The 18,215-nt window shown below is 41.7% G+C and overlaps 1 protein-coding gene across 4 annotated transcripts in view; it reads right to left on the reverse strand.

Annotated features, from left to right (window-relative positions):
* Positions 1 to 11,606: 11,606 nt before the first annotated feature.
* RNF152 (ring finger protein 152) overlaps positions 11,607 to 18,215 on the reverse strand; it is a 60,395-nt gene continuing 53,786 nt past the window's right edge. For all 4 annotated transcript variants that reach the window (XM_019542120.1, XM_019542143.1, XM_019542127.1 and 1 more), the window contains exon 2: positions 11,607 to 17,037. In XM_019542120.1, the coding sequence (XP_019397665.1) occupies positions 16,254 to 16,865 (612 nt within the window). In that variant the 5' untranslated portion in view covers positions 16,866 to 17,037 and the 3' untranslated portion in view covers positions 11,607 to 16,253. The remainder of the gene's footprint in view (positions 17,038 to 18,215) is intronic.

An 18,215-nucleotide genomic window follows, 5' to 3' on the forward strand; every position in this document is an offset into this window, starting at 1 on the left:
CCAATACTCTTTCCTGCCATGGCAGGGGGTCGGACTAGATGATCTGCTCAGGTCCCTTCCGACCCTAGAAACTATGAAACTATAAGATGGGTAACACTTGGCTGGATGGCAGCACTATGGAAAAGGACTTGGGAGTCTTGGTAGACTACAGACTCCATACGAGTCTGCAGTGTGATGCAGCTGCTTAAAAGACAAATGCAGTTTTGGGATGCATCAATAGAAGCATTAGGTGCAAGGCACGGGAGGTGATAGTACCTCACTACATGGCACTGATTAGGCCTCATCTGGAGTACTGTGTGCAGTTCTGGGCTCCACATTCATGTGGAGAAGTTAGATTGGGCTCAGAGGTAAGCAACAAAGATGATCAAGGGCTTGGAAGGCAAGTCACATGAGGATAGGCTGAAAGAGCTAGGCATGTTCAGTTTGTGGAAAAGGTACTGAAGAGAGTACATGATGGCAGTCTTCAAATATTTGAAGGATTGCCATAAAGAGGAGGAAAAATACCTTCTATCTTGCTGCAACAAGGAGAATGCAGACCAATGGCTGGAAGTTGCAGCAACTAAGTCTAGCTTGGATAGCCAGAAAAACTTCATCGCTGTTAGAGTAGTGAGGCAGTGAAAAACACTGCCTAGGGAAATTTTGGATTCTCCATCACTGGAGGTGCTCAAGAAAAGGCTGGACAGCCACTAGTCAGGGTGATCCAGGCATAGGTATGCTTCTGTTCTACCATGGGTATTCCGCATGCTTATAGACTTTTCTGGCTGCCCTCTCTCCTGCCACACTCCTCCCCCTCCATCCACCCCCATCTCTTTTTTTCTGTTATATGTGTCAGGGCATTTTTAACCATTCCCAGAGGCACTGGGTATTGCCTACAGCCAAGGCTGGGGACTTGGCTAGGGTGTGCCAATGCTCCTGGCTAGAGGATCTTGCCCGTCTGCTCAGGGTCAGACCAATCGCCATATTTGGGGTCAGGAAGAAATTTTACTCCACGGTCAGATTCGTATAGACTGTGAGGGGCTTTGCCTTCCTCTGTAGTGGGAGGCATGGCCCTCTACCCAGGACCTCTTGAGAACATATATTGACAACATTTCATAGAAGCAAGAATGGCTGCCATGGTTCCCCTACTTTACCTGTGGCAAGTTAAGGTGTTAGGTCTGTGTTGTGTCAGGGTTGACAGCAGTCTTATGTAGATTTTAGATGATGGTTTGTGTGGGATGGTTTGGATAGGGACGATCCTGCCTCAGGCAGGGGGTTAGACTAGATGACTTCTGGAGGTCCCTTCCAGCCCTACTTCTCTATGACTCTGTTTCTTTAGATAGTAAAATGTGTACAGTGGTACATAAGTGATACATACAATATGCCATCCTTTTTACAACAAAGCCCATGTGTTTGAGCTGAAATGTGATCTCATACCAAAGCACTTACAGTAAGTGGAGTTCACCTGATTTACAGCAAAGCAAAATCAGATATCTGACCCATCTAGTTTTCCACATCCACTAGATGCATCTACACGAGACACTTTGCTGTGCATTAGACTAATATAATGCACAGTAAAGCATCACTGTTTACATGTGCACAGCAATTACTGCACGGTATCTTAGTCTAATGCACTGTTGTCTAGTTCCTGAAAAATGAAGCATTAACTAATGTGCCATACCACGTGTATAGACACTGACTGGGAGAAAATGCTCCCGATCAGCCTAGGAAGCAGGTGGGGGGGGAGAAGGGGGCTGCAGGGGGCAGGGAGAGCTGTTCCAGCTCAGTGGGATGCTGCTTGCCAGTGGGAGATCGGGACCCATCCTAATCTCCACATGGCCTGGGAGCCAGGAGAGCTCTCCTTGTCTCCTACAGTGGAGTTAGAGCAGAGCAGGAGCAGTCCTGGACTGGGCCACTCCTGTCAGGCTCAATTTGCTCCTGATGGGGGAGAGCACATGTAGATGTGCACACTGGAAAGCACTTCAATTAGCCAGAAATTTCAGGTGCATTAATTGCACATGTAGACACACCCAGTAATTTTCACTCTGCAGTTCCCAGCATTTGATTTGTCTTTATTTGCAAAAGACTTGATTCTTTTTCCTCTTGAAAGTTCATTGTCTTGTACATTACTTAAGTCAATTTGATAATTTTGTTAGGAGAGGCTCTATGGACCAGTGGACAGGATGCTGAAGAGAAGAGAAACTTGGATCTATTAGTTTCTCTCTGACACTGAACTATTATGTAACCTCAGACAAGTAATTACACCTCTGCGTGCCTTTCCTACTTGTAGTCTATTTAGACTGTGACTGAGGGCAGGGATTGTATTTATACAGTGCCTGGCACAGTTTAGAATATAAATGTTGCATGATGACATGTAAAAGGCTTCTTGACAATTGAGTAGATCAAGCCTGTGAGCCAAGGCTCATTTAGGTAAGATTTGCACTAGAATAAATTCCATTCACTGCAAAGTAGTTTCTTTTGATTTATGCTCAGGTATACAAAATCAAAATCTAGCCCTGTCTATCTGAGCCAAGTTTCACAATGTTAAAAGGGCTTGATTCTCCAGTCAAAGAAATTTCTGTCTTGAACTTGATCTCTCTTCTCAAGAGATATACAGGTTTCCCTCACTTTATTGTGGGTTCTGTATGTGTGAATGCACTCTTATGTGATGACCCTTTTTATACCAAAAATTCATTATATGTGAGGTAAGGTCACTCTTACGTGATCTGTGTGGTGGAAACCCACAGTCAGCTGCTTTGTGCAGTGCATTGTGGGAGTGACACGCACCAAAATATAGTCTCCGGTAGGGATCTGTGCTCCTCCCTCATTGTCTGCGACACTTATTTCTGTAGTTGCTGTCCCCATTATGATAGTGCCCTGTGCCTGCATGTACTGAGTACCAAAACTGTCTTGCAAAAGTGGTACAAATGGGTCTGGGGATCAGTACAGTTGAGGTCTTGGAACATATTCCTTTTTGTTACATTGTAAAGCAGGTTCCCTTTACGCGAATTCAAGTTATGTGCTGTTTTCCAGGAACACATGCATAGCATAAAGTAAGGGAAACCTGTATATTAACATGCAGTGTAGAAACCAAAGCTATTTTTTTCTTAAGTTTCATGGTGGAAGGGATCAAAACACCAGTTTTTAAGTTTAGCACTTGCACTGCTAGGTACAACAGAGAAGTTACATGCCAAATATCCTCATTTCTAAATGTCCTCTGTTGCTTTCATGGGAAGAAGAATGTGTTACTATTTGAGGATGCTCCCTGCCTCGCAGTCAGTCATAAGGAACTGATTGCCACAACCTGTTTGCTTTGCTGACAGCAAAGCCTTCCTTTAGAAAATGCACACAGAGATGCCCTTTCTTCAGTAACTTTCCTGCATAGTTTTACATTTCTTGCTTGGCTACAACATGGCAAAATTCACTGGTTGCACATCTAGACAGTGCTAAAGCAAGAACTTGACTTCTTTTCTTATAAAACTCAACCGGCAATGGGACTGCTACTGGTTCCTCCACCGTGGGTCAACTGAGAACAAAATGATATGTCACAAATGACAGTTCAAAACAGGTAGTTTTTCAAGGAAAGAAGGTCCTTAGTTACTGCAGTTCAGGTCCTTAGTTAGTGCAATCTATCCTCATTTGAAATTTAGGAACTTGTGTCAAATAGGACAAGATAAATTTGGTCTGCATCAAAATGCATCCTCAGCTGCTGTAATCAACAGAGTTCCACCGATGTCACTGGGTCAACTCTGCCTCCGCACAACTGAGAGTTCGGTTCCCCCTACGTTCAAGGAAGTAAAGTAAGTGCATATGAGAGTACCTGGAATATGGTAACATTAACAAGGTGGTAGGGAAAGCATTTGAAACCAAAAGCGATTTAGGTAGCAATTTTCAAATTGAAGCAAAACTGAAATTGCAGTGAGCTGGCTTAGGTGGGGTTGCCCATGAAAAGCAAAGGAGTCAGAAAGAAATTTCCAAATCTTTATTTGATAAAGGCATAAACAAATCTTATGGTCCACTTGGAAGTCACCTTCACGCACATAAAACTTGGCTAAGGATCTTGCTTTTCTTCTATTACTGCCCAACCCTGTTAATGTTCTCCGGGGAGCTGATGAGTGAGTGTCCTGGCCGATTTCTTCTTTTCACATTTTTTTTAAAAAGCACACTAGTCTATTGAAAATCATTTTAAAGGATTTTAATCATAGCAAATGTGTTTGAACAGGTCTCATAAAATCAACATTTCCACATATACAAAGGACAAGACACCAGAGATTGGCATACAAAAATACCATATATTAAAATTGGGGCTAGTATAGGGGGAAAAACAAAAACTCGCAGACTTTTTTTTTTTTTTTTGACACAATCTAGGACAAAAGAAGCAAGCAAAGAATGCTTTTAAAGACATTCAGATTTATAAACAGCAGTCAATATCCTCTTTAGAAAATCAGCATTTGGCAACATTTTGACAAGACAGCCCAACAGCTCAGCTCCTATATCTATAGGGCTACACAGCCCTTCAAAAAAAACAAACAACCACTTCTAAGATAAATTATGCATGTTATTGCTAATGAAACATGTCAAAAACTTCAGTTAACAACCATTCGATAGTATCAGCCTAGCTTGATCAGAATATATAATTAACGGGGCTGGTGGTGGGCGCTGAAGAGTACTGGAGAGGGGAAAGGAGCACATCAACTTGGAGAGAACGCAGGGCTGCAGCAATACCTTGGATGCCCCCACCTTAACAACCCTCATGGACCAATTACCAGGACTGAAAATGGTTTGAAAACTTAGGCTGCAGAGAGGAAATCATAACCTAGGAAAATATAAATGAATAGACATTTCTCACTTGGATTAAAAAAAAAGTATATTCATCTTTGTAAAAGAAATTATAGACACACACAACCACATACACACTAACAATATGTTTATATCTCTGTGCCAGCAAAAAAATTTGTCTAAAGAGGCAAATATATCTTCAGAGGAGCACTGAGGTCTTTCAGTTGTCATGATTGTTTTGAGTTATTTTAAAACACTTCCTGAAGATTATTTACACCAAACCAAATCATTCCCCAGTCTCACTCCTTCTTGTTGGATTTGCCAATATAGCCCGTGCTGCTAATAAGGTTAGTTCAAAACATAAAAGGTAGGCCATAGCGACTGGCTTTCTGTGACCAGCTAGTTACAGTTTGCTTGCAGCTCTACTGGAGCTATTAGAAATAGTGCATCTGAAACAATCTAAACTGAAATCAATCATAAGTCAGTTGAACTGCAGGTTGGAAAGTTGGCAAGTGGCTTCCCCAGAGAACATGGCTATGTGTGTTGCCTCAGTTACTACTCTTTTCAGTACAACTCTCCATATGGCACAATAGACCATGGTTTTCTGTTTTAATTGTCCACAGCAAATGCCCAGTCTGATAGGTAGAAGAAGCACCTGGCAACTGTTCCCTTTGAATTTTCCAGCAACTGCTATACAGCTATACATCTCATCAGCTTACTTGCAGGGTTTAAACACAGCTAGGTACTCAAAGATCCTCTGCAAAGCCAGGTTTAGTTTCTGCAACAGGAACTCCACCGGGACTCATTTGAAGCACAGTTGAAAACTGGGGGCACCTCTGCTTTCCTCCAACAACATTTAAATAGATACAGAGCAGATGGTATAAACATGACCTGAATTTTAAAAACAGCTTCACTGCTTTCGCTCTCAAGCACTGCAAAACAAAAACAACTTAAAAGGAAAAAGGAGGAAAGGCAAAAGAGGATGTAAGCAGTGCAGCATTCTCTTGACTGCTCAGTAACAAGAGCAGCAAGTTAGGTCTGCGGCCAACCTGCAGGCTGTTTTTCCCTTTTAGTACAAAGGTGTGCATAAGGAACAGCAGTTCCCCAAGTCATGGAAAATAGAGGTGTAAAAAGCATGTCTCTGTCTTAGAGTCTGGCATGGCTCTCACATTACTCCTAAGTGGTCCCTAAAATCATTTTTCATAATAGCCACTAGACAACAAAGCATAAGACCTTTTTAGAGCCCTCATGCAAATATGTTTGACTGTACCAATGATATTTATAATATGCCTTTCTAGACTGAAGCATCCTAGGGAGATGGAAGAAGTTCCTACTTTACTAGTTCAGGACACATTGACAATGATAGTAGGCCAAATCCTGTTCACTTGACGCACATAATCAATCCATTTGAGCCAAATCCCATAAACCGGATTTAATGAAAAATGTATTTCCCGAGGCAAAACCCAGGTCATTGATTCAAGGCAAAGGTTTAGCAATCTGTTCAGGGAACAAGGAATTTTTCCACATACCTATTTTACTGCTGTTGATCAACGGCTACTTACTGCAGATTTATAAAATGATGATTCCCTTTTCATATGTTACATATCATGAAGATCCTCATTAGCTGATCCAATCAAATTACTTAATGAAGGATAAGGCCTGGGTATGATCTCAGAACTATCTGTGTGTACATCACTACAAAAATTCAAAATCTAAACTCTCCTGTATCAATACAGCAATGTGTGAGCACATTTCAATCTGCATCTTAAATGTGACAGCATGTGACATTTTGTTAAGATTTGTGGTGCCATCACAGTTTTCACTTCTTATAGTATTTATGATATATTACAGACAGATGCACACCTATACATTATGAAACATATCAAGGACAGAAAAATCCAAGTCACAAATTTCCATTCCTTTCCCCTCCTCCCCAAAAGAGTCCACCAAATCTCAAACTTCTACCACTGATGTACCTACTAAGAAAAAAGAAGAAGGAAAGAAAATGAATGAAAGAAAAGAAGAAGAAATGCAAGGACAGTACTATTTTATTTTTAAAACCAAACTGAAAAAAAACATTTTTTGTTGTTGTTAATGTTCAGTTTGGTTTTAATGGGTGATGTGTTGCTGTTTTCTGTATCAGGGTCATATTTCAAGGGTGAAATATTGTATCTTATTTTGTAAAACGGATAATGTGGTTGATCATAGATAGAGCAGATAAACAAGTTATTACAAATATCACTTTCTATTAAGTGAATTGAGGTTGCTCCATGTTCTGTAGCAAGCTGCTCCTACTGTTTAACATCATTCACAACACAGCACAAAGAGGTAGCACTTATGGACAATGCATCAGGAAGGAGGTATATACAGAAGGAAATGTAATCCCTAAGAGGAAAAAAAGAAGGGATTCTGTCTTCTGTAATGAAGAAGAACAAGCAGTTATTTAGCTGCTGTTTCTTCCTGTTAAAGGACTGGAGCAAAAAGACCCAAACTAAAAGCAGTCAGATGAATCAAGTATCAGCAATAACAAATGCAGACAAAGTTGGGTATATTTCGTTTTAAAAAAGAAAAGAAAAGAAAATCCCCATTTAACTGTTCATCTTGACAGTTACACTGGATTTTTTTACTTCTCTGGAGCTGTGACAGGTTTGCTCCGCCTGAATGACTGACCAAAGGCACTAAATGTTGCAATCCTTTGTACAGCACAAATTACACTCATTACTGGTAACATTTTACTGCCCTTATCTCTCTGATAAATCCAGCTATGGAGTGTGCTGATCTCATCTTGTCCAGCCCAGATGGAAAAAAACCATGCAGCCTTATTATAGCTGACTAGGTTCAGCCAGATCAACATGAACAAGAAACTCAGTTACATCAATCTATAGGTTTAGTAAATGCCTTAGCATTTTCACTGCAGCATAGAAAAAAGTGATTCAAATCAGGTTGTTTCTCTAGGGGGGTTTTATTACGGTCACTTACAATGTTCTTGGTTTGATAAGTTTTGGGGGGAACTTTTTAGAGGGGATGAGTTAAAGACTCAAGTCTGTCTAAAATGGGAAATTAAAATAGAAATAATCTTTTGGAATCTTACTACAAACTTCTGCATTCAAAAGCTTGATACCAGCTGTCCTCCAGGATTTACAGTGACAGAAGCATCTTCTAGTCAATCTACTTCTAAATTGCAAAATAAAATAATGTTCTTCTCCAAGGCAAAGCTTACTTTGCATAGGCATTTGATATTCAAGGCCTAGCTAGAATTCAAGAGGGCACTTGAGCACAGGGTTATGTTCATCCCTGTTCAAGGAACCATTTAAGCACAAACTTCAAGCATTTGCTTAAATATATTTGGACCTGCTTAAAGGCCCAGGTTATATGCTTTTCCAGATGAAGAGGTTTTCCTGAATCAGGTTCTGTAGTCCTATAAGAAGAACATACTTCTTCAGCATATCTTTGGCATTTGAGAAGCATTTGTGAGCATTATTCCAAATTGGGTAAATAAGCTCTCCAATTGGCAACTGGCTAGAACTCTGAGAATTGTGCCTGCCTTTCTTCTCATGGGAATCTAAGCCTTTCAGCTGAAATAGGTTGGTTTAAAAGGTTTCATATCTACCTATCAGTTCCACTTTCTTATATTCTATATCATTTTTCTTTGGAGTGAGGCCAGACACTTTTACAATGATTAGCTACATTTCCCCTTAACATTTAAAAGAGGAGGAAAACTAACTACAATATTTGTGCACTGTTGAAAGCTGCTATGAATCTAGTTATTTATAGGGACAGGACATTCATTTTCCAATATTTGAGAGCCTATGTACAAATTAGATTTGGACCAAAATGTGGTATTTTAATCTGGGTTCAAGCAACCTGATAGGTTGGGGAGTTTTTCAGATCTTGAGCCAGATTCAGATGCCTCTAAATGGGTCTAACTACAAAAAAAAAAGACTTGGCTAATATATGTAACTGGGAACCGGGAAAGAAATATTTATATGGCATTACCCGTGGCATTACCCACATGCTTTTATAATCCTTAAAGTAAGCAAGAAAACATTCATGGGCAAACAGCTATTCAAACTTTTCAAGTTGATGAAAATTAAGGAATTTGGAGAGTCAAATAGTTGGGGGGGGGGGGGAACAGCTCTTTGATCAAATCCCTTTTTTTCCTTATATAAAAGCAAAGTACAACAGTTGTACCAAATAGCCAGTGCATGTGTCTTAAACCCAATAGTTTCTCAAACAGATGGGACAGCGGTGTTAGCACAGAGTAATCTTTAGCTTTCTAAAGAACTATGTGGCTTTTAAATGAGCATTTCCAATGTTGTTAGTCCAGCTCATTTTTGTTTTGGGACATGGCAGCCTGTTTTCTGGATCTTCTACACACATACAAATAAAACTAAAAAGAATTGATTTATCAAAAAGACCTAACACCAATCCACACACACAGGTCAATGAGGTTGCTCTTCAAATAATTGTTTCATTTTCAAAAACACTGAACAGGCTCTCTCAAGTTTCTTAATTAGGGAGAAAATACAACTATCAAAACATGCAGCCTCGAAACTATAAGGGACCAGAGGACTGCACAAAGCAAAACATGAAGTTTCAAGTGCAAGCTACTCTTGAGATATCATATGACAGAGACCACTAAACCAATTTGTTTTAAATGAGCTCAGTGTTTCCACACACTACATATAACATGGTTCTGGATACTGCTTAGGTCTTCTCTGCCAGCTTAGGCTAGGTACAGACATTCAAAAAGCCCAAGGCAGAATTGACCTAAGTGACATGGTTATCTTTAAGCAGCATATTTAGATCAGTAGAGAACAGAACAAACGTTCACCCTTTGGTGTGGAAGGGGGGGTGCAAATCTTAGACTCTGCCATTTTTAAATCAGTCCATGTGTGTTACAGGTATAGACCGGTTTCCAATCACTTATACCAGTAAAAGTATAATGTCTGTACCTGGCCTTAGCACTGCCCCACCTCCTTTGCACCCTGTGTTCACCCCAAAGCTGTCATTCTCATTCTCAACCATCTCCGTTCTGGACACATTCAGACATTTTGCTCATTTCAGGAGACTGCACCACTATTCATGCTTTCCTCCTTGCATAAGCCCTTGATACTCTCAAAATTCAGCTACCTGTCCCTGCGCCAACACAGTCCCTAGGCAAGCATCAGTTTAATGGCTCCATACCTCAACACCAGGCCAGGGAGCGGGTCCAACTTTGATCTAGGTTGAGAAGCCCTGTGCAACAGGGAACGAGGAACTTCAGCGTCCAGCAGAGCAGGGAGGTCCCAGCCAAGGCTGTAGAAGTTACAACACAGTGGGAGCCGCAGCTCACAGTGCATGAAACCCAGGCAAAGATGCCAGGTCCTCCACATAGAAGATGCTACCACAGAATGCGCTCCACTACCATCCCAGAGTACTCAGCCATTCCAGGTTATTGAGGCCACAATAATAATTCTCCCTAACATGGCTGTTCTGCGTAAGTAGGAGTGCAGCACATGCTACAGCACATGCACTCTCCTCAGCCTTCCAGCATTTTGCTTAAGCCTATGGTGTTGACAGACACACATGTGCATCCCTATTGTCATTGTTGTGATATTGTTACTGAGGAGGGAGGGTAAGGAAGAGGGAGAAGGGAAATAATTTTTCCTGCTGCAAGTTCTAATACTTGTGAAATGCAGTTTACGTTTAGAAGAATGCTTGACTGTTCAAATTCAAAATGAAGCATTTATCAAAGCATTAACAGTATATTTTAAAATGGGTTTGCTAAATGGCTTCAGGAACCAAATACTAGAGCTGTGCGAAACTTCGGGTGGTGATTCAATTCAGCCCAATTTGGTGGCCAAATCTCCAAATCAAATCAGGGGACCAAGTAAAAGGTCCGAATCAGTTCAAAGCTCTCCAAATATTTGGAAAAGATTCAGAGAGCTTTGATGATTCAGGCAGTCCCTCCTCACTGCCATAGGGAGCTGCAGCCAGCTCCAAGCTGGAAAGTACTAGGGGTGGGGAAGTGGATCCCTGCCAACCTCCCCCCAACATCCCCTGCTCTCCCAGCCCCTGCCCATGGCTGTCCCTGCCCACCCCAGCTCTCGGTACCTTAAAACAAAAGCCCCAGTGCTCACCGGGTGCTGCTGGGCAGGGGGGTAATCCCTGCTGCCCCCCACTGCCCCACGCTGCATGGGGGACTCTGCAGGAGCCCCATGACCCCCCCCTCATTCCCCCAGCCTCCACCATGGGTGCCCCAACCAAGCCAGCTCTGGCCCTTTAGGAAAAAAAAAACTGGAGAAAAGCCCCAGGATGCACCGCTCCTGCAGTGGCCTCAGGGCTTTGGGGGCTTGTGCACAGCCCCCTACATGGTGTGAGGCAATGGGGAGCAGCAGGAATCACGCCCCGCACAGCAGGCATGGTAAGTCCAGGGTTTTTTTTGTTTTTTTCTTTCTTAAGGGGCTGGAGCTGGCCCAGATGGGGCATCCATAGGAGGGCTGGGAGAGCAAGGCAGGGATCAGGGGGCTCATGCAGAGCCCCCCCGTGCAGCATGGGGCAGTAGGGGGCAGCAGGGATTGCCCCCTGCCCGGCAGCACCCAGTGAGTCGGAGCTTTTTTTTTCCCCAAAGAGCCAGGAGCTGGGGCAGGCATTGCCAGGCTGGGAAAGCAGGCAGGGGATATGCCTGGCCTGGCTGATTCAGATGAATCAAATCGGGACAGTGATTCAAATCACCAAATCGAATCGCTGTCCCCCAAATCAGCAGAATCCGAATCCAAAGTGAATACTAGCCACTTCGCACAGGCCTACCAAATACTCATTTGACAGGGATGCTTAGGAGCAGGTGAGAATTGACAGCCAGGCTGCTCAACTTGAGAACTGTGAAAGAAGAACTTTAGTTTATTATCAGCATGCAACAGGTTAAAATGCCACCAAGAAAGAACTGAAGAATAATCGCAGCTGTCAGACTCAGCAACAACACAGAGCACAGGAAAGGTCACTAATGTGCTGTAATTCCATTGCAGCATTTCACCAGAATCTTACCTTGCTAAATGACCTAGCACAAAGCCCTTTAATTTTACAGTTTATGAATCCTTCCAGTAGCCTCCTGGGTGATGTTCGATCTCATCTGTCATGATGCATTTCCCCCATAAAAGTCTAAAAATAAAAAATGTCAAGCCATGTACTCCATGAGGCTGGCAAGAGGAAACATGTTAAAGCCAGTGATCCCGCTAAATTTATGAACTACAAATATGGAAGTTTCCTGCACGGCTTAAAGTAGTTTATTTAAACATGGCTTGAATTCATGGAGGCACATAAAGTTTCTGGATTGTTGTTCAGGCCATTCAGCAATGAGGTGGTAGGGTCACCTTACTGCAATAATTGTGAGTATGGAGGCAAAAGCAAGGTAAAACCACAAGCTGTGTGCCCAAGTCATGCAGTAATCTAGTGCAGGGCTATCCAACTCCTTAGCAGTTAGGGGCTCCACGCCACAGGGACTATATGAGCAAGAACCATGGCTCCCTCCATCTCCCTAGCTACAGGCTCCCCCAGCATCATATGGGTGGGCAGCATCCCTCTCTCCCCCCATTGCCTTGGCTGCAAGGCTCAGTCGCTGCACCAGGGATGAAAAAAATGGAGGGACCATAATTCACTTGATTGCACTCTGTTCCTGCTAATATTTAATCATACTGGGCATCATTAATAAAGATGAAAATTTGGACTTAACAATTACTTCACATTTACAAAACATTTGAGGTCCTTGACACCTCATTAATTGCATGAACAACCACTAATCACATTTAAAAAAAATCCTGCATACCAAAATTGCATATTCTGAATTTTAAAATTTACTGAACAAAAATTTCACAAAATGAACCTTAAATTCAGTTTGTCAGGAAAGCACAAGCAAAAAAACCAAATAAACCCCCCCCCAAAACTCCCAAAATCCAGAAGCTGACATCTTTCAGATAAAAGCTACACACCCTGCTAAACAAGCAAATAAATTACACATTCATATATGGAAATTTGTCCTCTAAAACAGGTGCATGAATAACGCCAGACAAATGTATTATAAATGCTTAGTATAAATAATGCTTGTTAAAATAGTAGTGAAGTCACCAAAAAAAAGTTTTCATCCTAAGAACTGAGTAGTGATCACGAATTACTGATGAAAAGCAAAGTTTTCATTCTAAGAACCGGGTAGTGATCACAAAATATTGATGAAAAACAGGTGATTTGTTTTGGCACAAATTTGGTGAAGACCTTGAGTTTCATATAGATTTATATTTTTTGTCACAGAAATAATTATATCAGCATTTTCTTAAACTCAGATCCATATAGTATTATTTTTGAATGCCATACACTGGACTGTGGGACAGATCACACTGCATTTTTAACGTATGAATACTAACCTACTTAAGAAATGATGAAACATTGTACATTACAAGATACCATACTTCATTTCTACATGAGCCAGCGTAAGGCAGTATGATCCAACATGATATGGAAATTGCAAATTTAAATTGATACACTAACTAAAGCAAAAAAAAGAAACATGCCTGTAACTCCTAGTCAAAAATATAATTTTAACACGCATACATACACACACGCACACAAAATCTTGAGGTTTTACTTACTGCTTTCACACAAGGGCTGTCAGCAGGCAAATGTCCAGATCAGAAATTAGGTCAGACGTGCATTTCAGCCAGCTCTAACAGTAGAAGACACTCATACTAACAAAACAGTGTACTGTTACATAATACCGTGTGGCAGTCTGCTAATATGATACCTATGGCAATAATACCAGATGAACCCCATATTTGCCTGTTGTGCAGTGCATTATACAGTACACTATTTTAACTTAACTTTTGATTTGTCCTTCATGCTGCACTTTGCATATAGCAACAAAAATGAAGGACTTTTTAAGACAGCCATTACTTGAAAAATGAAGAGAACCTGTTTCACCAAGAGCTTAAAGTAGACATTGTCTAGTCGCAACAAACATTAACATTGGACATGTTGGGCTCCCTGGACTTGCTGCTCTAGTCTGCCTGCTTCTTGGAGGCACTCATGAGAAGCACAGCAAAGTTGGTGTAAAAACGCTGCTCTTCTGATCCAACAGCTTTCTGTATACACAATAGTTCCTCTGCTACAAGTTTACATTACTACAGCGTGCTAGGCAGTGGAGAGGCGTGACTGGATCTACCTCAGAACAGGTTAGGATCTTAGTGGACTGGACCACCAAGCACAGCATGAATGCTAATCCCTAGCAGCGATACAGGTTAGCAATTTCACACCACGTGCATTTGGCTTTTCTGTGCCATCCTTCTGTATCCCACTTACGTGGCTGCCTTCAATCAATTTGGTTATGGCAAACATTTGTCAATCGGGCACATAAACAAATCTGTGCACAGTCTCCTTGCATGGAATTATGATGGTATCAAATAGGTCATATTTGGGGTATTTGCTACACAAACAACAATAGATAAATTTAGCTTAATAAGTACTAGAAGCTTCATCTTCACACACAGCTTTACATATAATACCGTAACAGTTAGGCACATCTATGCCATTCCTAGCTAATACATATGAAAAAATAATGCTGGCATGTTTATGAAAGAGGAATCTCACTCTAAAGAAGATATGTACTCTCCACGGTATGCCCAAATGAGAATGATGTTCATCATGAAACAAGCTCTATTTAGTTACATGGATGCAAAAGTATCGACTTATCTTATAGGCCTAAATTAGGCACCGTACAGTTGGAACAATGTTCTCCAGTGTTATTACATGGTCTTGAAGCATCTCAAATTAACTACTAAAAAAGTGTATTAGTCATAGACCAGAGGTCACTTCCCCAGTGAGGCTATACCTGTGTAATGGTTTATTCTTTTCTCTAGCAATAAAAACAAGGAAAATCAATAGACTTCACTGCCTTATTGGAGCTTTTTCTAACATAGGTGCAGTTCCAAAACTCAGATTCAAAATTTCAGCCCAATTCTGATATGGCCTTTCCCTGGGAATATAAACTTTCTCTGCAATAAATGAATATGACTTCTTGCAGCAGGTGTTACTCACCTTAAGGGCATAAGATTTTGATCCTTTAGGAGCTGTGAACTGCTATCACATGAGTGTCAGAATATCAGCCTACAGAGGGAAAAATACTCTTCCCACTTCAGTTTCAAATGTGTACCTCTGAAATGAGGTAAAGGGCCCAATTATGCCCTCTCAGATTTAACACCCATGTGATTCCATTGGTGTGGGGGAAGAAGCACAGACCAACTGAGCATCTGATCAGGGCTTGGTTTCACTCCCAGGTCTATGTCCCTGGGCGACATCACTTCAGCTCTCTGTACCTGTATCCCACCCTTTGCCCTTCCTGTGTAAACCTTCCAAGTGAGGCCTGTCTCAAATAAGAAGTTTTATATAGACCCAGCATACTCTCATGTGGGTTGGCTAGGTCTCAGTGAAGTTATTTATCATTTAAGCTGCTCTCAGTTATACAGATTCAACTTCTTTGAAGGAGGTGGCAAAATTGGTCCCAAAGTCTAAGCAAACTGCAGTTTGTGTTTTTTTAAATCTGGTTCTTGCAGGAAGACTGCCCAGCCATTTCTGTACTAATCCCCATGAAAGTCAGATTTTCCAAGAGCCTGCTGACAGACCCGAGATGAAACAGCATGACCACTGTTTATACTTCACAGCCATACTCTGTGATGTGGCTTACACAGAAACATTTTAGCTGCACTATTACATCTCCCACTTACTTCATTTTATTGCTTCCCAGCTTGGATCTCCATTTAACATAATGTTTGGGAATTTGCATTGCTACATTGGAAAACAAAAAAAAGGAAAGCAAATGACAAACACATATTACATAAGAAACACAATTGCTTGTAAAATGTTTCCTTTTAAAAACTACTGTACAACTAACTTACTTTAATTATGTGCAATTGAAAATATATAAAAAGCCTTATCAACTAAATGATTTTTTTTATAAGCCCCTCCCCCACCTTTAAAAAAATGCGTGTGGACTGGCACTGAATAATCTTTACTGAGTCATACATCAATTCTCATGTTTCACTCTACTTATACAAAAAGCATTTGGGATTTTAATCTACTTTGTTGCAAGAGAGAGAGAGAAAAAGAGAGAGATCATACCATATACTTTTACAGTATAACCAGCTAAGTAGACATCTTTAATCTCACAACATGATAAAAATCATTATAAATTACAGTCCCTTTGATAAATGATTATGGTGACACATGCAGTCATCCTCAGTGCTGCTACCATCAAACCACTCATGATTTTCTCTGTACCCTAACAAAGAGGTCTCATGTTTCACCTTTTCAGGATTGCCTTTGGACTATCAAATGGCTGCCCAGTGCCAAGTATTCTGTAGCAATTGGTCAATGTTGCAGTGCATTGCTCTCTCTCAGTCCCATCACCATCACACCACCACTGCCTTCCTAGCCCCTAAATAAATGCGCAGGAGTATTCTGGGAGCAGCCCCTTTTCAGCCGCAGGAAATCACAGTGAAGCGCTTGGAAATGCAAGACATGTTGTGGAGCACGATACCGAGGAGAAAGACCAAGACGCATGCCACCAAGATGACAGTGCAAACCCCCGACCAGGTGGAGCTTTTCACAACACCCCTCCTGTTGTGCTCCTCTTCTCCAACTTCCTGTGGGATTCCACCTTGCAGAGGCTGCTGCTCGGCTGGGATTGTCACCACAGTGACAGACTTCTGCTGGTTACCTGGCAGGAGGCGGCAGCCAATGTCTCCGGGCAGCAGTGCTCTCTCCTTGGAGATGGGCAAGGGCAACATGTAGCATCCATTGCTAGGAAGTTTGATAAAGACAGGGGTGTGCTCTGAAGCATGAGGAATTGCAATCACAGCAATGACTTCTGGGTCATCAGGCAGCTGGGAAACAGAATAGCCTGGTGGCAACTTAGTGATACCTCGACACCAAGGGCATCTCAGGTCTTTCTGGCTGGTTCTCATCTGCTGAAGGCAAACGGAGCAGCAGGTATGTTTACAGTCCAGTAACTTGGGCCTCCGTCGCGGGCTGTAGTAATTGAAACAAATCTGACATTCCAGTAGAGAGTCCTGGGACAGTGTCTCCATTGTAGCCCTTATGGGGAAACACTTAATATCTTAGAGAGCCTTGCTGTATTGTCCAAAATCTGAAGTCTGGTGTAGTTTCTCTCCTCCCACTGCTGCGTCTGCGTACCTCACCAGTGAAGGGCAATGGCTAGGAATCACCATGTAGGTAAGCATCAGACTTGTCTTTCAGTATCTAAGAGAAACAGAAGATTCAAATGAACAGGGTTATTTGGGAAGACAAGACACAAAACTAAGAGGAAAATAAAATCTCTGATTTTATAGTAACATCATACTGAAAGGGATCTGTTCCCTGCAAGCACAAGCAATCATGTAACAGAAGTTAAGTACAAAACAGATGACAAAAACAGCCCCTCCTGCATGCTATGATCTACAAACAACCCACTAACATCCATATACTAGGGCAGTGCAGGCCAACTTTTCTGTCAGATATGCCGAAAATTAAGGCTCATGTCCTCCTTGAGTACCACTCCAATCCCTTTCCTCTGTCCCATCTGCTGCTCTGCCTTCTCCTTCCTGACCTGTGCCCCCAGTCTGATCTGCAGCTCTTTCTGCTCCCTGATCTATCTGCAGCATGTCACAAAAAAACTGCCCATGCCGCTAGTGCCACATGTGCCATAGATTGGCCACCCCTGCACTAGAAGTGCAGTATACCTTCAGTTGAATCTGCATGCCCTACAATAATGGAGAAATAGACTAGATGATGAAGGTCAAGTCTTTAGAACAGGCTCTTTTGGACCTCAATTTCTGCAATCCCCAGAACCGCAGGTCTGTACTTGATGTTACTTCTACCTGATAAAAATTGAAGCTAGCATCTGAAAAGGTGGTCTCAAAGCCCATCTTATGATTTACATATATATATTTTAATAATTTCTCAAGGCCTGTCAGCCCTTAATAACCCTGTATTTTCATTTAATCCTTTAAAGCCTCAAGACTTTTTAGCTAACTTCTAAGTCTGCACAAGGTGAAAAATGCAAGTGCTTACACAGGCACCTCTGTTACACTTGTAAAATATGAGCAGAATGGGTGAACAAGTAACTAGGCATATTTGTGTGCAGCAAAAAGGAAATGCATGCTTTTATGCAAAAGAATTTCTGTCTGGCCACAAGAACAGCTTGGGGGAATAGTTGGGATGTCTTCATTTGAAAATTTAGATCATGGCCATCAACAAAAATGGAAGGTTTCATAAGGTCTGCAGAAAGACTTGTTGCACGGAAGTGGAAAGGGATCTTGGAGTCCTAGTGGACTCCAAGATGAACATGAGTCGGCAGTGTGACGAAACCATCAGAAAAGCCAATGGCACTTTATCGTGCATCAGCAGATGCATGACAAATAGGTCCAAGGAGGTGATAC

Source organism: Crocodylus porosus, unplaced genomic scaffold (genome assembly GCF_001723895.1).
Source record: "Crocodylus porosus isolate Cpor-Errol unplaced genomic scaffold, CroPor_comp1, whole genome shotgun sequence".
In the NCBI taxonomy this organism is placed as follows: domain Eukaryota; kingdom Metazoa; phylum Chordata; order Crocodylia; family Crocodylidae; genus Crocodylus; species Crocodylus porosus.